This window comes from Drosophila subpulchrella, chromosome X (genome assembly GCF_014743375.2).
Source record: "Drosophila subpulchrella strain 33 F10 #4 breed RU33 chromosome X, RU_Dsub_v1.1 Primary Assembly, whole genome shotgun sequence".
Classification (NCBI taxonomy): Eukaryota; Metazoa; Arthropoda; class Insecta; order Diptera; family Drosophilidae; genus Drosophila; species Drosophila subpulchrella.
The window spans coordinates 7,766,721-7,786,809 of NC_050613.1; the positions used below are offsets into that span (position 1 = coordinate 7,766,721).

A 20,089-nucleotide genomic window follows, 5' to 3' on the forward strand; every position below is an offset into this window, starting at 1 on the left:
AAAACAAAATAAATTTTCTAAATAACTTGTATTGTATTAAAAAGAATTCTTAATTATTGTTAAATAGATATGTATTGACAAAAATATATATTTGGTATATTTATATTTCAGCTATTAAAAAAAGTGTTTACATTTGTTTGAACAGAACGAATTAAGGAAAAAAAATATAAATATTTTTAAAAATAAAATAATTAATTCAAAGAGATTCCTTTACTTAAAAATATACATTTAATATTTTACAAAATTTCATATTAGATTTTTCATTGTACTTAAATATTGCAAAATATATTTTATATATTTGTGTTGAAAATATACAAAATATTTATTAACAATTATTCTTTAGACAGCTATTAATTTAGGAACTAAATATATATAGTTTAAAAAAAGATAATACTGATTTTAAGAGGTCCCTTTTAATAAGGTTAATATTTTTAGTAATTTAAAAAAATGTCATATACTTTTTTAATTGTAAACATTGCACCCTAGGATTAAGGCTATACCTAAATATGCAACAGCTACCTCAGATTTCCTTTTTGTAATGTTTATAAACCTTCTGACTTAATGGATTTCGGTTTTGTATTATATTTTCTCTTAGAATCATGATGATCTAAGGGTTATTACAGCCTTGAAGTAGAGTATCCAATGAGGGCACTGGTTTTCGGAACTCTGCGCTTTCGCCGTTCGCACCGCAAAAGGGTTTTAATCGCCCAACCGCAGACGAAATGGTCTTGCAGGCTGCAGCGAATTGGCTACGGATTGTCGCGTGCAACGCGTCGTATGCGTAATGTGCGCCTCGCAATTCCGCGCCACACGCAATTCCATCCGAAATGCAGCAGTGCGGCTGCCATAGCAATCATAACGGCTAATACAAGGTGAAAGCAACTGGGGTGGGCTATAAATAAATACCACAAATATACACGGTGTGGAAATGGGTGGGTCGAAATGTGGCCCATAAATAGCCGAAGGGCTAACGCCATGGGTAAGCCCCACCATTGCGAACCCAACTCAGTACTTCGATGATTATGATGATGACGGGGAACGTTGGCATTTATGGGGATCATCGGATTGAACGTCATTAAACAAGCAAACAAACGAACAAACAAACAAACAACAAAGTGACCAAACCGGCAGTACCAACATCAGATATTAATTACACGTCAACGGAGGTCAATTAAAAATTTGTGGCCGATTAAATGGGTGACACGGGGCCAGGTCACGACATGGAATGGATAAAAACAGGACGAAATAGGACCAACAGGACAGTATCCCTGGCTAAAAGGGTGGTGGGTCAGGGGAAATTGTAGGCGATTTATTGGGTAATTGGGGACAGGTCAAGCTCGAACGTATTCTAAATGGAAAGTGGGCGGGTGACTGCAGGGGTCATATTAAACGAGGCACACATAACATGCAATTGGGCCGAAAAGCGTTAAACAGGGCGCTTAACAAAGATGTAATTGTAGGTGGAAAAAATACAACAAAAATGTAAGTATATTTTAAAATTGCTGATTAATAAAACAAAGCTTCCTTGATTTTCTATGGCTGTATTTGATAGTTTTTACTGCTACAGTTCTTAATTTTGCTAAAGTATTTTGTGAGATACTTAGGTGACACAAAAATCTCATTAAAATTTGATTTGAAGTGTCTAAAAGTATGCAAGAATATATTGTAAACTTAGAAGTTCCAAGAAATCATTCAGAATGGCGACCATCAGTTGTTCACCTCATGGTTTTAGACACCAAAAATAACATTTAAAGGGAATCTCAAAACATATCTGTTTTGTGTGACATGCCCCATATATAAATTTATTATTATATATATTCTAAGCCTGCTTAACAAATATTAAAATTTTTTTGATTTCGCCTGACTTTTTCTTTGAATAATTATAGCAAGATAACCAAGAGTGGGCCTTCTATTTACGTAATTTCATAACCAGTATCTGTTTTTACAACCTCTTTGCAATATGGCAACTATTATTTAATAAGGAACTACCTTATTTGAAAAAAATTAAAACAAATTACCATGTATATCTGTTTAAATTTAAAAAGACTTTGAATTCTCGCCTGACTTTTTCTTAAAATAATTATAATGGGAAATCCTTCATTGTTCTACACCCATTTAAGTTCATAACCAGCTACTGCTATTACATTCCTTGGTTTCAAAATCCGTTGTTCCCGCTGCTATTTTGCCCACCCTGTGATTTATCGCAGTCTTTGTGCTTTTTGCTCGGAATATTTGCGATTTACATTCCATCGATTGAATTCGAACTGTGCGATGTCATTGGCAGCGTGCGCATCCTTTGGATTCCTATCGAGTTTTTCAAGATATCTCGCATGCCTCGGTTTACAGTCGTCGTGCTCTTTGTTTTTGCTTTGTAAATATTCAATTGACTTGTGTAAATTGCTCTTGCCGGGCTAATACATTTTACATGCCTGTCATTACTTACTTTTCGACCCCACTCCAACGGAATCCTAAGGCTTTTCCACCCTTCGAGCCAGAGGAGAGTCCATTAAGACCATGATGAAGTGCATTATAACTGATTAAATTTGCACGGTGGTTGCCAGGATACCCAAGCACACACACACACATGAACCCGGTGTATATGCTGATGTACTGTGTATGTAAACGGTCAACACTGATTGATATGTGCCCGCACCTTTGCCCTTGTGTGGGTTTCATACGTTTAGCGAGATTAAACGCTTTGTGCTGATTAAATGAGTTTAGAGAGCATCCAGCCGGCCAGCCTCTGCAGTTTTCCCTCGCGTTTTTCACACAACCACACACACGCACACACAGGGGCGGTTGACATTTTCCGGTTAGCCTCAGACTTTCCCCCCTCGCCTCGTCTTCATTCTTGTAAATTAATAGCTTTGCGAAAATGAAGTTTCGAATTAAATACCTTCCAGCGGTAAAATTGGATCTTTGATTTAAAGAATTATTAAGTATTTAAAATGCTTGCTTTATGGTCTACAATATTTTTCTGAATCGATTTAAATTATAAATAAAGTATTATAATATATTATAATAAAATATAAATTAATAAATATTATTATCTAATTTAAATAAAGTATTATAAATATTTTTTTATTTGCTTTTAATAATATTAAATGCTAAAAGTTATCCTTCTTTAAGCTAACCTGTTCTAAATACATAAATAATACACTTTCAAAAATCCGTTTTTCTAATTAAACTCCCCTAGTTTTAAAGATTGGTAAATCTATTTCAATAATATTTTGAAACGTTTATTTAAATATACATTACTTGAACTTTAAACTACCTAAATTAATTCCTAATTGACGTGTGTCTTTAGACAAATTTTCTTTCAAGCTAAGCACAATATTAGGGTTTATATATAATCTAAAATTTAACTAAAATCCAATTTAATGCAAATAACCGTACAAGAAGTCTCCAAATGGGTCGGGGACCTTGGGTTCGGGATGTGGGACTCAGTTTAATTGCTTTAACTGTCAGTAAATGAATTATTGACGCTCTGCTGGGAAGTCGGTTGTGCAGTCAAGTTTTGACAGCTGTCAAAATTTCGTGTTGAGCCACCAGGGCGGGGAAAACAATTGTTTTATTAAATACTTTTCTGCTCGTTCTGTGCTCCCCAAATCCCTCAATTGTTAGCAATTCTCGCAGCGTGACACAAACAAGGGAAAGCCAAAAAAAAAAAGGAAAAAAAATTAGCGCAAATTTCTCCCATTACATCAATGGAATATATATATGTATATCTGCCAAACCTCGTATATATCCTTTTGTGACTCGACTTTCTGGCTCGTTCTGTTCATCAAAGACCATTTCCTTGTTGATTTTTGCTTATTTGCGCATCTAAATGGATTTTTATCGCAATGTTTTGCAATGTCCCTCCGGCAGCAATCAATACACATAAGGGGCGTGGCCCGGCCCTAATTTCGACTGATTTTCGTGTCCGCATTATTATTATTATCATTTCTCCTGTTCGACTTGCCCGTAATTTGTATGTGCAAAAGGGCAGATGATTGGTAAATCCTTCGTCAGCAGTTAATAAAAACAAACTGGAGAAAGGCTGCCAAAGCATCTCGGCCAGGATAGCAGCCAAGGATAAAGTGGCCGGAATATTTTTGTCACACAGAGAAGTTGAAGATCCGGCTTATGTGACTGACTATCTCATGTCATCCGGATTTATCATAGCACAAGTGTCAGCTATGTGCAATGACTTATTTATTAGCTTTTCAAACTGCTTGTAGATCTGGGCAGGCTACAAATAAAATTGTCTCCTAAGCGGTTTTTAAGAATATATAAGACTCACAAGATTTATGCAATTGATTATTACTAAAACAACAATACATTTTCCACATTCCTAAGAATGCCAATCATGAGCTTTTAAAACAAAGTAAATTAAATTTGCTAATTTACTATTTAGATTTTTTGTGAAAATATTTCGAAATCGGTAAGACTTTAATACAAATATCGATAACGAGCATGTATTGTCGATAAGTTCAATGTTCTTACAATCATCTGCATATTCTAACAGAAGAATTTTGCCTTACAAATATGCTAAATGTAAAATATTCAGAGTTTGAAAGTACTTCAAAAAGAAGGTTAAGTTACTAAGCTACTTTGCAACCCATCTCTGGCTTAGCGATGGCACTTTGCGGCATATGTTATCGATAACTTCGATGGGCTTACAATCATCTGCATATTGTTGCCGCCTTTCACTTTTGCCACTTTCTCCCCATTGCGCTTGTGTGTGTGCGCCTCTGTTTGCGTATGCACAGTAATTGGCAACGTATTGGCTTGCCCTCGGGCTGTGTGAAAGGGGGCGTCAGGGCGCTGGAGTGGGCGTGGCAGGCTAGCAGTAAATTAAAAAAAAATATACATAAGCCACGTACCGAACGCTTGAAATTCGTTGGGTTTCCATTGCTTTGCTTGCCCTTCCCAATTTTCAACGCCTCTGGTGCAGAAATTGGAAGAAAAAAATAATGAAAGCCCAATGCCCCAGAAAACACACACACACCCAAACAAAACATACAAACATATACGTAAAAACGCCAATGGCGTAAATACCTGCAAAAAAATAAAATTTGATTTCTCATCGTATCGCGTTTTTTTCTTTCATTTAAACGCTAAGCGAATTTTAAACTACAGTTTGAGTTGGTGTATGGTATATGTATTCGAAAAACCAAGCAATACATTTGGATCAGCTAAGATTTATTAAAGAAATATTAAAAGTTTAATAGATAAATATTTTTTTAAGTTAATTTGATTTGATCGCCTCAAAAGAGTCTAAATTCTTTTATTTAAAAGGGAACATCTTTATCGTGAAGATAAATGCTTAAGTTATACACACACAAAAATTTTTTATTTCTGATCGAATGATTATATTTACATGAGAAAAAAAGCTTAACCATCGCAAGAAAATAACAATATGATTTCTTTTTAGCCAGACTACTTTTTTAAACAGAAGTATTTAATTTATTTCGGTGTAAGGCTTATATTACAAGGGTTGCCCTATAATATTAGATCATACAAGATTGATGGCCTTTAATTAACATTTAAAATATGTTAAGTCATTGTGAGGAATATTAAAAACGTGATATAATTTGAACTAAAATACACCTTTTGACAGAAGTTTTAATTATGCTTCTATGAAGAGTTTATATTAAAAAAGTTGGATAGTTCTGAAGATGTTTTCCCACCTCAATTGACCAATTTAATTGGATCCTATGAGTATATTTCAAATTGTCGCCCTTCTTTTGTTTTTCCTATTCCAAGATATTTCTTTGAATCGCTTCATTTATGCATCTGAATTAATCCCATTGAGCCCTCTGGATGCTAAACATTCCCCAGTAACCCTCTTCGATATCCTTGGCTTTTTTGCTCGCAGCCTGAATAATTGGCAAGGACATCGTTGAACGAGACATCCAATCCGGCAGCTGGGAACTTTTTGTTCATCGGGGGAAAGTGGGAGAAATTGGGGAGCTCTGTATATACCCAGAGCTTTTAATTAATATACTAAAACGATTTTATTGGCAGAGTTTTTTTTTTGGGGGGGAGGGATGTGCGGAATTTTTGTCCGCGAAATTTAAATTCAAAACCGTTTGCCGAGCACCTGAAGTCGAGACCGCAAACAATTTTTGCCGTTGACATCTTCAAAGTGTCTAACAGGATCTTCTTTTTTTTTTGAGTGGGGGCGAAAAACCCGACTTTGGCATCCAGCTGGCTGGTATGAAAATGAACAAGAAAAAAGAAAATCGGAAAAGCAAACTGGCAATCCGGCAGCTGCTGCGAAAAGTTTTCGTAGAAGCGGGTGGAAATATGTTAATTTTCAGCCGGGCCAATCCATATTTTTGCTCTCTTTTTACCGATTCATAATCCTTTATGATTGATATCAATGGACGAGATGGTCTTACAGAGTATTTTCTTATTTTCCATTTGAAGTGCAAAGCGTCCAGGTTGTGGAATTCATCGGATATGGGATGTACATAAGTGACTGGGCGCTTTTAATTATTTACATTTACCTAGGCAACGGAAGTGAATTTCAACTTTTCTTGCGACTTTGCTGCCTTATTGCTTCTGCTCGGCTTGGCTTTCGTTTGTATCTGATTCTTATTTCACATTATTTTCATTTTATTTGGCTTTCTATTTCGTTTTGTGTGTTTTGCATCTTCGGTTGCCAGGACATGGCCTGAATGGTGATTAAAATGTGTGGCTGAAATGCCCAGGAAAGGTGTCTCCCCCCTCCAACGGCCACAAATTCCATCCTGATAAATGGAATGCTTTGAGCCACTGAAAGTGGACTGATCTCTTTACAGGCAAGTGAAGTGCAGGCCAGGTATGCGTTTCCCTGCTGGTTTTTGCAGGAATGACACTCGAATTTATTACTGCACCGCAAAAGAGGCGTGGGAAGAGCTCGGATATTTCCCTTGAATTTATTTAGTGGCAAATGCCACATATAGCAGCGATATATATAAAGGTAATGCCATTTGTAGCAGCTTAAATGTTTTGACTTAAAAATCTGAAATCTAAAACATAAGGTCGAAAATAATTAGTAACTTTTAATAATTAATTATAATGTATTGGCCTGATAGTGTGAAAATGATTATAATCATTTATAATCAATCATCAAGCACTGCTAAGCTAGTATAAAATAAAGCTAAACAGCAAACTACCTGTTATAGAATTGAATATGAAATACATTTCAAATGTCATATTAATCTTTATAAATTATGTTTTCCACCTTTAAAGCTCGTGTATCCCAAGATCTCCCCTGTTGACTTTAAGCCAAATAAAATGATAAAACTTTTTCTGCTGCTTCATCTGGCCAACATCTTTGTATCTGTATGTGTATCTACCATCTGAACGTGACTACATGTCAAATGTTTTAGTCCAAACATCCACAAACACTCACATGTGCATATATAGTTGCATTAAATTGGTATAAAATAAACAACACGTATAAATTACAACACCAACAACAATACATCATGTGTTGTTATGAATAAAACAAAAAGCCAAGGTAAGTACGAGAATAAACCAAAAAAAGAAAACAGAAAGTAAAGCGAAATGATAATAAATAAAATTTGTTGTATGAGCTATGAGAAATGTGGCAGGTAAGAGAAAGAGAGAGGTATATATGGAGAGAGAAAGAGACGGCACGAGCCACACTCCACATGACACGGCAATAAAAGAGGGAGACAACCAGGGGTGTGAGTGAAAGAGAGGGTCCGAGGTGCGTGCATAACATAAATACTCACTTTACGCATATTACACGGCAGAAATATTAAAAATAACTGACATTTCGGGGGGCTCTTTGGATATGAATACACCCGTGAGTGAATGTGGGCTCAGGCGGCCAAATCGGAGGATTGCAAATGACTGGGCCTTAAAAAACCTTAATCTGGGTGGTTAAAATACCCACTACTTTTGATTCTAAGGAGTTGCACTCTAGTCCTAGATTTGTATAATCTTACTTTGTATCTTAATTGTATTTTTTTCTGGTATTCTGTAAAATTGTAAATCTTAAAATGTACTAAAATGCATTATTTTTTACTTATACAGGTTACGCAATATTTCAAAGAAAACTACAGATCTTTAATATATTGGGAACATTATGTGAGTTTTTACTGTTCTATACATACGAGTGAGAAACATTAATAATATTTTTGGATCTGAATATGAGAGTGTAATGTTAAATTATAAAAATAGGTTGTTTATTGGTTTCAATTTTATAAAATTATTAAGGTAGATTTCATGTTCTCGTTATCAAGTAAAACGGTCATATCAAATTCTTATAAAACTATAACTAAATCATATATTTTCTCTTCACATAACCGAATTATTTATAATTTCGGATCTGAATATGAAAGTATATAAATATATAAGTAAATACTGGTTTCAATTTTTAAAAAATATTAATATATTATTTCTTTTTCTCGTTAGCAAAAAAAAACGACCTTATCAAAATGTGATAAAATCATCACAGGATAATATATTTCCTCTACACATATGCGAATGCCATGCCACACCGATATTCCGATTAAAATACAATGGAAAATTCCGCCAGGAGTGGCGAAAGTGCTGGCCAAACCAGCAGGTGCTAGAATTAATTCTCTTTGTGAAATGCCATCTGGAAAATTGACACAATTATTTATCTGGGCAGCTTCGTTTGCCGCACATCCTGCAGTTGCAATTGTTGGCTCTGAATTATGTCCTGCTGTGAGTATCTGTGTGTGAGTTTCCTTTGCCCCCAACTCCTTTTGTTCTCCGCTCACCTGACGGCCTTATCTTTTTGGCCTTTGGCCCTGGGCCCTCTACACCAACCTTCCTTTCGACAGAAACCCTTTCTCGGTGGCGAAAAAAGAAAGTTGGAAAAAGTTTGCTCATTTTTCAGGAATAATTCAAGTTAAATGCCTGTTTATCAACAGTCAAACAATGAACAATTTTCATTTTTCAAGGACGCAACAAAGCATTATAACCGCTCTTTTCCAACACCCCCTCCCGCCTCCCCAAAAGAAAGTTGATTTTTGTTTGGCAAGTTTAGAGCATTAAGCATCTCACACAAACACCTACACACACACACACACACTTACGTCCATAAATATACAAATTCGTTTGTGTATATGCTCTAGTTTTTCCTTATTTTTCTCGCCACCATGCGGTCGCTATTGTTGCTTTTTTACTTTTTGTCGCAGCCGCCGAATTTCCCACGTTTGCCCTCTTAAGTATGCAACACTTTATTGCTCATTAAAATGATTGCTTAAACACGGATATGCTCACACACACAGGAGGATTTGGTGTGTGTGTGTGTGCATTTGACACGCCCACACATATGTAGGTCAAAGAAAAAATATGCGAATGAAGTAAACTCACTGATTTCACTTTTTCATACAGTCAATAAAACATGAATATGTATTTTGAAATAACATTTCATTACCTAATATCTTAAGGTATTAAGAAATATGTAATATATGCATTCAATAAGACACTAATTCTTATTTTAAAATGCCATTTCAATACATTATATCTTCAGGTACTTTGATAAATGATATATTAGTTTAATATTTCGAATTTATTCGAATCGCAGACTTACTAATTGATTTCGTAATAAATATTCCAGATAAGCATTCAATGAAAAATTACTTTGTATTTTGAAATATAATTTCCTTTTCATTATATCTTATCCTATTATCTTAAGATAAATGTATATTCCTATCACAGACACAGACTGATTTCGTAATAAGTATTCCCGATAAGCATTCAATTGCATCAATTGAATTTCAATCCCAATCAGATTAGTCTCATCGGAGCTAATCAAGGCAATGCTGAAATCGAATTGAAACATGATTGATGACATTTAAAAAGTCAATAGGCCAAGGTATGTATGTATATCCCTTGCTATATAATGATATTCTCTGTCATCAGCTGCCTGATTTACCACTGAATCTATCTATGGCCAATAATCTCGTTGGCCTGGTCTGTCAATCTGTCAACATGCCAATATTCGCCATCGCACTTTCCAGGATGCCTTTGTGTGTGTGTGTGTGTGTGTAAGGACGAGCAGGAGTTGGTAGTGGTGAAGAATCCAATGCTAATGCTAATGCGCTTAATAGACAAGTCAGACAAATTTCCAACACAATCGGCTGTTGGCAGATTCACTTTGGTTCTTTTTCTATAAATTAAATTTATAGCGATCAAGGAAGATTTAGAATGAAAGTCATTAGATACTTTGGATAAAGAATACATGGTATCAATTTTTATATGGATACCAACCCATCTCTTTTAAACTATACAATTATGTGTTTTTAAACTAATTTTACTTAATTTTTTAAATCATTAGATTTTTATTTAAGAAGGATTTAAGTTTGTTAGTAGATTATATCTAAAAGTTTCAAGATTATGATTTAATGGTCTGAAGAGAATTTTTCTTCATAAACTAAATCGATAAATGTGAGTAAAGCTGCCTACTTAAAACTAAGAATGCACAGTAAAATAAACTAAAAATACGCTGTGTTTAAAACTGAATATGATTAAAAAAAATTTTAAAATATTTGCCTTCAAAAGCAACTTTTTAATTATGTAGCTGGTTTAAAAATTAACTTAAAAAACTTTAACGACATTACCAGGTTCGTGCACAAAAGTTGTCTCCTTGCGTTGTCTCACTTTAATTTGGAAATAGCTACACTCAAAGAAAAAATTACTTTGTGCTTTAATTAAGTATTTTCAGTGTCAAAACTTCACCAAGCAAGGAAAATCAAAATCTTGAGAGCAAAGTACAGCTTTCAGGTACGAATTTCTCAGACAGGAAATACTCGATTTCAGTAGGTTTTCAGAGACTTTCGGTCTACAATCAAGAATGAATAATTCTTAAATCTAGTCAAGTACGATTTATTAATAAAGTAAGAAAGTTGCAGGCATGATTTAAGGACGAATAGTTCATGCTAAGTTCAATATGCTGAATGTAAAACCTTTTTCAGACTTCAAGACTGTTTGTACTTGATTTTAGCAACTCCTTGAGTGTACACCTTACTAGTTTCACCCCTGGATTTTCTCTAGACCAACTCCCCCCCAACAAATTTTCACCCCCCTCTTTGCCACTCGACGACGAGCGAGTTATTATAATTAATGGGGCAAGAAAAGTTTCGGGTACCGCAAAATTTTCTCTAGTCTGGCGCAGAAATTTCAATTAGGCGACGACCTCGCCTCATTAGCATGGAGGATATATGGCATACAAACGAACATATAGAAAATGCAGTGACACGTGCGGTGAGTGGAAATAGAAATGAATTAATTTCCACCTTTTGTTGGGCAAATATTATCCACTCACCGAAACTCGAGTGGATTTCGAGGTCAGAAATGGAAATGGAGAACCTTCGGCATTCAAAAAAACTGCCATTTTGAAATGTCAAGTGCAGCCGATGATGATTGGAGTGATGATGACGATGATACAGCTCGTCCATCAACTGACAGGACATCATTTGACCATCTGGACGAAATTTGATTTGATTTCCGTTCTCAGAGTACTGATTTCAGAGTCGTGAGTCCAGACCCATCCACAGGACCTCGTCTCCTGGACGAGTCCTGTCCTTGGCGAGTCAATCGTTTATATTCGCCAAACACTTTATCACTTAATGTTCGTTTGTGGCAATTTATTCTTTGTACAACAGTTTAGCTACACACCGATATGGTTGCACTGGAAAAAATCAGCGATTTTAGTTGGCTTTTGCCAAAATTACAGAATTTACCCTGTACAAGTTTATAAAAATCTCTAAAGCTAAAGAGATTTAGGTTATTGGTTAAGTTTTCTATGTTATTATAATTTAGTACTCCTTTTTTTATAGTATCTTTTACATAGTATCTCTTAAGACAACGTTTTTTTGGTATTTAGCACCATGTATATCTCATATTAAAAAAAAAATCATATGCCTTAAGATGATAAACCAAATGGGCGTTATTTCACTGGGCGTTAAAGCACGCACTCCCTTAAAAAATATTTTTTTTTTAAATTTAATAGATGGGCACTCTGTGAAACTTTTTCTCCCAGTGCTCTCGAGTCCATCTTAGCCGCTTATGTACGCAGAATCTGTCTGTCGTGTTTCCCTGGCTTTGTGGCTGCGACTTTGGCCCGGCTCTTGTTAAGTGAAACAATTGAATTGTTAACCGAACAATAAAGTATTTTATTATTATTAGATTTTTGCTGCCTGCCCGCCAAGCAATCCCATTGCCATTTGCCTTTTGTCACATCTCGCTTGCGGTCTCTGGCATTTTCCTTTGATTTTTCCGACTTTCCGACTCTGCGACTCTCCCTTTCCCTTACCATTTCCCTTATCCAAAGTCTTAAGTGCCTTTCGAGTCTGATATGGCTGATATGGCTCATGGTCGCTTGGCTTTTTCGGCGACTGTCTCGAGTAGATTTCCGACATATTTCCCAACTCCTGTTATATGTGATTTGTACGAGTATTATGTTCGGTGCTTTTCATTCCCGCCTCTTTCCTCCTATTCCAGGGCTTTCACTTTCTTGGCCGGCCTTCTCTGGTTCCTGGTTCCCCTTTGTTTGGATTTTGAATCAGTATTGCCAAAGCCATTTAGGTTTTTGAATTTATGACCATTTTGCGTTTTGTGGCTCCTTCTCAAATGGCTGGGCAATTTATGATTCTTGGCCTTTTGGCACACCCTCTACTCAGTGTCTCGATGCTTTTGATTTACGATCCGCAAATATGGGAGGCCGAATGGCCGGAAGAGGCAAGGTTGGCAATGTTGGCACCCAAAAATCAAAGTCAGGCCATTTGTCTCCCAGTGACAGTGTTGGGCACGCACGACGGGTAATAAATAGTGTTGTGAATGGCAAAGAAATTAAATGGAACAAGTTTGTTGATGAATACATATGATTGGAGATGTTCGTTTCAGGGTGGTCAAAATAAACAGCGAATGAGTTGATGATGCGGAATTGTAGAAGCCAAGGTTTTTACTTTTTTTGTACTAGCATAGTGTTGTAAAATTTGATTAGATTCACATAGTGTTGGCTAATTAATTTGAGACTTTAGAACTCTTAGGGCAACTCAAAGTACTTCCTTGATTTAGGTTAGTGTCAAGTCAAACAGAGCTGTCAGACGATGAACAGTGCATAGTGTTGATAATTACAAAAAATAATTTTATTTCTATAATAAATCAAAAATACAATTTCTTGGAAACATTGTTATCAACTGGAAGGACTAACGGAAACTCTGAGGGGTATGTGTGGAAAAATCCTAGCAACCAATTGAACGGAAGGCAATCAACAGGCGCTTAAAAGTGGGACAAACATTGTGGCAGGCCGGCTACAATTTTATTGAAATGTTTAAAATGCGACAGTGTGGAAAAAGGCCAAAAGGCACCAGCGCACTCACACACATACACTCTTTCGGCAGGGAAAACCAGGGAAAACTTTATAAGTGCAAGGACGTATGGCAAACAGAGGAAAAGCGGCGAAAAAGCAAAAAGAAAATGCAGCAAAAAGCGAAGAAAAACGTGGCGTCGATACAAAGACAACTTTTAATGCCATTCAACAAAGTTGTGATAGTTTTTGTACACTGGAAAATATGGTCGGCGGTTTGATCATCGGAAAAATTTGAGAAGATTGTTGTTGAAGCTTGACAATAACTAGCTTTATAACCTGACTATAAGCAAATAAAGATTTTGAAAGAATACATACTTAAATTGAATTTAACAAAAACTTTAATTTATTCGCTTTTCCTTGCCATGAAAAATTACAGACTGCTCTGCAAATACTTTTATGAATTTGAAGTTGGAAAATATGCAAGGGGTTTTATCCAGCCGTTTTTTTAAGTGCAAAATAAGGTCTTATATTTTGTATAGTCCTTTGCAGGTCACATAGTACACATAAAGGGCGGATTGCCGTAAAGGACCACAGGCGTTGGAGCAATCAAGATGCCGAGGAAAGTGCAGAAAGTCAGTCGAGAATTGAAAGTTTTGATGGGTTCGAGGAGTGCCAGGATCTATGTCCTTGCAATAATATTTGGAGCACGCTTTTCCTGAGTTTTTGCACTCTATTGGACAATCGGCTCTTACTTATGGCATTCCATATTTCATATTTAGTTTACAGAAAAATCAATCAAACACTAATCCAGCTGCAGTCATAAGTTATTCATTTACGTTATACAACATTTGTTTGCTCTGGAGCTTTGCATTCATGCTGGAATATGCAAAATGTGGAATTGTTGAATGCCTCCTGCCGTTGCATTTTATATTTTACATCGCCAGTCGACCCGCACACACACTTTTCCGGTTGGAAAAGCCAATGCCCTTCTAACCCATCGCATTTCGTTTTGAAATGATTTTTCCATTCCATTGTAGTTGCATTTAAATTTGTCCATTTGATTCCATCCCATTGTTGCAATTGCTCATGCCTCATTTGAGGCGATTACACGCAACAAAAAGGCAGTGACGAGGGGGAGAAAGTGGGGAAAGCAGAAAGCAGACCGGAAGTGGAAGTGGGTGAAAGTGCGGGCTGGGCAGAGGGCAAAGCACTTGACCATTTGCCATCGCCATTTGTCGGCGCGGGATCAGACCATCAATTATTTCGGTCAAATGAGTGCTGCAATAATATCGCCCTTTTCGCAGGAGAATACCCGGAATTGCATTGAATTAGCTACCGAAACAGTGAACAGAGTTAAGTATTCAATTAAAATTTGTAAAAAATGCCCTAGGCACTATTTGAATGAAATTTACACCGGTTTTTGGTGAGTATCGTATAAATAGTAAACTTGTATTTCCAGAAAATGAAAGCTAACAAATTAGCTTACTTGTTCTGGAGCAATGGGAAATTATTATTATTACTGACATTACAATGCATGAAAAAAAATTCTTGAAATTGTCAAAATACGTGGAGGAAAAGCTTACTGATATAAGTTCTTAAAATGTTTTTGAAGCTTAGTTGGACCTAATATGTTGGGCAAAATTATCTTAATTTCTGAGATTTTAGTGAAATATGACAAGTAAATAGACAGAACAGAATATTGTAGGACATTGTTTTGTAAATGTTTTGGTATGTTAATGCTTGAGTCAAGACTTAAAACCACGACAAGCTTGATAATCAAATGTACTCAGCAATTTTTCGATATATTTTTTGTTTTAACTGCCGAAAAGACAGGTCTTTAAGGGCCGTTAACGGACTATAACTGTCGGAAAATATATAATTTATTCGAAGCTTAAATTGGTTTAACACAAGAAAAATTAATATTTACTTACTGACCTAAGACTTAAGTTTTCTGCCATTACAATGTCATGAATTCGCTCGCCTACGAAAGTTTGCTTTAAATCATAATCTGGTCACTCTGTAAAAACTAGGTGGCAACGCCGATCGCAAGAATTAAACAAATTCGCCTTGCCGTCAAGAGGTTGTTTCTCCATTCAGAGAGTGATGATTATTCTGATTATTCTGATTGCTTAATAACAAACCATTTATGAAGAGGTATATATTTACTTTAAACATTATATGTCATTAAAAAAAGGGTTTTAATATTAAGATCAAAGTTTAAAATCTTCAAATGAACTATAATTGTTAAATGTAATATTTCCTTGGTGGAAAGTATTTAAATTGATATGAAATCTTTGGACTAGCTACATTTTTTTATCAGTGTGTTTGGTAATAGTAACGATAGGGTTATGCAAACGATCTACTCACATAGCCAGTTCATGCGCTCCGTGTACTCGACCTTGCGCTTGAGGTCCTTGACGAGGGCGCGGAAGTCGTCGTCGTTGAAGTGGCACTGGATGATCGTGTTGTTCAGCTGCAGGATGCTGTACTCGTTGTTGCCGTTATTACCATTATTCCCATTATTCGAGGCGGCCACAATGGCATCCCTGGCCGCCCCATTTAGGGCCATATTCGTCGACTCGATGTCGGTGGCACTGGCCCGCATTTTAATACTACCCCCGATGCCAGCTGGAGTCAATGCCGCCGAAGCGGCGGTGGTGGCTGCTCCTGCCACATCGCCGTCCACATTGCTGCAGGACTTGCTCAGTATAATGGTGGCCCGATTGGCAATCGAATTGGCGGCCAGCAGATGCTCACCGGCGGCACCGCAACTGCCGCGATGGAAGGGCAGTGCCTTGCCGCAGTTGTTGTTCTTCAGCGTGATGCAGTGCAGCTGATTCTGGAGGGCGGCCTGGACCGCCGAGCAGTCGCTGGCCCGCCGGCGTCGGGGATTGTCCCGATTATCGCTGCCATCGGGCAGGGCGGTGGGTTGCAAGTGGGTGGTGGTTGTGGTGGTGGTGGTGGTATTACCGCTCGATGTGGCCGGTTGTTCAACGGTTGGCATTGTGGTTGTGGCTGCTGCCGCTGCTGCAGTGGCACCGCCTGAATTCGACATGTTGTTGTTGTTCTGTATGCTGTTGCAATTGTTGTTGTTGTTATTGTTGTTGGTGATCCGCTGCTGCTGCTGCTGCTGCTGTTGGTGTTGCTGATGTTGCTGCCTGATCACGGTGAGATTGCTGCGGTGATCCTGCTCCTCGTAGAACTTAATGAGCAGCTCCTCGAGCAGATTGATATTGTTGGAGCAAAAGGACTGCGAGGCGGAGGCGGAGACCGAAACGGAACCGGAAACGGTGGCCGCGCCGCTGATGGTCGAGCTGCTCGACGACTTCCGGCGCACGGTGGCCGTTGTGGTGGTGGTGGTGGTCACGGCAATCGCCGGCGGTGGCTCCTCTTCTGTTTTCTCTAGCTTCTCCTGGTGATCCTCCTGCTGATCCTCCTCCTCCTCCTCCTCCTCCTCCCGCTGCTGCTGCTGCTGCTGCTGCTGATCCTCCTGCTCTGGCTGATCTTGCTTATCCTGCTGGTCCTGGTGATCCTCCTCCAGCTCACTGCTGCGACTCCTGCTGCTGACCGCCTCTAAACTGATGCTGCTGCTCCCACAGGCGCAATCCAATATGGCCGCCGTTGCCGCTGCCAGGACAATCGCCCGCTGATGCTCCTTGCCAGGATCGAAGATCGAGTGCCGCAGCAGGATCTCCTGCAGCTGGCGCCTCTGCCGGCGGGCACTGTAGGGATTCACCAGCCGGAAATCGCCGTAGAACTTGGCCAAACAGCGCACACGCGATGCAATATAGCCGATTTTACGCAACAATCGCACGTCCGCCTGCTGCAGCTGCAGTTGCAACTGTTGCTGCTGCTGCTGCTGCTGCTGCTGCTGCTGCTGCTGCTGCTGTTGCTGTTGCTGCTGCTGTTGCTGTTGCTGCAGCAAGGCCGCATTGCCGCTGCTGCTGGTGGTGCTGCTGCTGCTCGGCGAGGTGCCCTCCTGGACGGTCGTCTGGCAATCGATCTCGATGTACTCACACTCGGCGGACTCCTCGCTCTCCACCGGACTGCTGTCCTCGATGTCGCTGGCGTTGCCGGTGTTGCCGCTGGCAAGTGTTGCTAGTGTGGCTAGTGTTGCTGTTGCCGCCGTGGTCGCCGTGCCGCTGGCTATAACCGTCGTGGTTGTGGTCGTCGCATGGATATCGCTCTCGGTGATGGTGGTCGTTATAATGGTCAGGGTCTCGAGGGTTTCCTCGTCGCTGCTGCTGGTTGTTGCTGCTGCTGCTGCTGCTGCTGCTGTTGCTGCTGCTGCTGCTGCTGTTGCTGCTGCTGCTGCAGTTGCTGCTGTAGTTGTTGCTGCTGCACTGCTGCTGCCGCGTCGACTGCTACTGCTGCTGCAGCCGCTGTCCTGGTACATTTATAAGCAACCCTTGCTAACCGGTTTTTCAACACTCTGTTTTTCTGATTTTTCTCAATTATATTCGCTGCACTTTTCCCCGAGCTTTTCCGAGCTTTTCCCCTCTTAATTGTTACGGCCTGCGTTTACTTTTTATATTTCTTCCCTATTCGTATTTGATTTGCTGCATAAATTAATTTCAGCGCTTGGTTTTTTTTTGGGGGTTGGGTGTAATTTTTACGTATTTTTACGAGGCTGGCGCCGTTTTTATGACCGTTGTTTCCCTTTGTTACTTGCAATTTGTTTTCTGATGTTTATGCCACGCCAGCAAAGTTATGCAAATTTTCCAAACAGCCGCTCCCCCGGCGCCCAACACCCCCTTTTGCCCTGTAGTAGTACCCTATGCCCTATACCCTATATATCGCGTATACGTATATCGCGCATACGCTCCGTATGCCAGCGTACTGGCTGAAATCGAATCAATTCAGTGGAAAAGTTGCCGCCACTCGCATTTTTTGGCCTGTCATACGGTTCGCTTTCGCTTTCGCTTTCGCTATTTCTTGCTCTTTTTTCACTCCGTACGCTCCTTTCGCTCGGTTGTCATTTGTGTTTTACATTTTATTGTGTTTTAATTTGCATTATTCAGCCGTTTGTCCTGCCCCTCCGGCGCTTCCTCTTCTTCCCCCGGGGCGTCACTTCCGTTTCCGTCGAAGAGCGTTGGGCGAATCTGCAAGGAAAACAATAGGGGAAGCTTTATGAGTCTCCAGTCGGCATTGGAAAGGCCAAGGAAAGTGTTTCCTATGACGATGCGAAAAACTGACGACATATTAAGGTGCTAATTTCACAAACTTAAGGGGGAATATAATGGATATGGTTGGTTTAATTACCCTTTGGCTGGCACAGATAACAAAGGATTTTAAAATATCAGTGTATGGTATATCATGAAAGCTACATTATTGTAAAAATTTCCATTTTCGGTGTATATAACATATGTTGAATCGCTAGAGGACCACTTCTTTAAATGTTATCAACTCAAAAAATTATTATTTTAGTGACGGTTATAGTAATAGTTAATTCAAAGAGCCAAAAAAGAAAAGAAAAGTATTGAAATAATTTTAAACATGGACCGAGAAAGTAATAATAATAACAAGAAATTGCACTTATCAAATTGTCTGATAAATGATAAAATATCACCGCTTTTACCTGCAACCAATTCGATGGCTGTCATTTTTTTGTTTCTTTTTTGATTTCAGTATGTTTTTGATTTTTGAAGAAAAGGAAAAAAATATCCAATTATGTCAAATATGGATTATATTTTATAATATATGTTAGTAACATTTTAATTTGAAGGATCTGCAAGTGTATTAAATTTTGGTTTGCCGGAGTTAGCTTTCGTTCTCGCTTTAATTATGTTTAACATTATTTTAGAATAAATGTTTTAAAATAGTTTAACCAAATTATATCGAAACAAGTAAATTTTTGTTATAGCGAAAAACCCACTTTTTTAGCTTTATAATTCCCAAAGTGCTGAACGAACTTTATTCCAGATTAAATCTTAAAATTGACTTTGGTATTTATTAATCCAATTTAAAACATTTCTAGTGCTCTTTAAAAACAAAATTCCAAAACCATAGGCAACTCAAAGGAAATAACAAAAAGGCCATAAAATTGCCTTTTACGTTTTATTATTTTAAACCACAAAAATCCTTCAAATTTGATTGCTTCAATGAATTTGGTTTAGATAAACGAACTGATAGAGCTGTTATTACCAGCAATTTGCAAAGATTGAATCAAAAGAGATATACCTAAAGTTATGTGCTCCTTAATCTGTGGAATTGGTCAAGGATCTCCGGTGCTTGAGATACTCTGACTGCAGAGTTGCTCTAATTAATACAAAATCAATCGGGCTGGCGGCCAAGGAGAAAGCCAGAGAGAAAGTACAAGGACCAACAAGCAAACAAATGAATGAATAGGAAAACAGCAGCAGAAGCAGCAGCAGCCACACAACATTGTAAATATTTTATGAAATATTTTTACTACTTGCTCGGTACTCTACGTTCTGTTTTGTTGTGACAATCGATTGCAGTTTGTGTGTGTGGTGAAAGTGGGTGGCGTAGTGGGGTGGTGTAGTTGGGTGGTGCAAGGTGATTTGGGTGGCCACTCGACAATCCCAATAAGCAGACTTGCTCGACCGCAGAGACAAAGGCGTTGTCCACTGGCGGTCAACCTTGCGACCCACTGATGTGGGTGGCTCTCTGGGTGGCTGGGTGGGTGGTTAAGCGGGTGACCTGGTGGGTGGTGCAGTGGGTAAACAGCGCGCAATTGCACAAAGCAACGGCGGGCGGTGACACCACCAACATCAGCGACTGTCGCCGACGTTGACAATGACGGCAAATGTCAAACAGTCTTTTCCACTTGCCCAC

At 38.5% G+C, this 20,089-nt stretch overlaps 1 protein-coding gene across 1 annotated transcript in view; it reads right to left on the bottom strand.

Moving 5' to 3' along the window:
* Positions 1-20,089, bottom strand: part of LOC119558173 (high affinity cGMP-specific 3',5'-cyclic phosphodiesterase 9A) — a 140,330-nt gene that overhangs the window by 35,093 nt on the left and 85,148 nt on the right. Inside the window, exon 4 of the mRNA XM_037871439.1 lies at positions 15,659-18,393. Coding sequence (XP_037727367.1) covers positions 15,659-17,687 — 2,029 coding nt within the window. The 5' untranslated portion in view covers positions 17,688-18,393. The remainder of the gene's footprint in view (positions 1-15,658; positions 18,394-20,089) is intronic.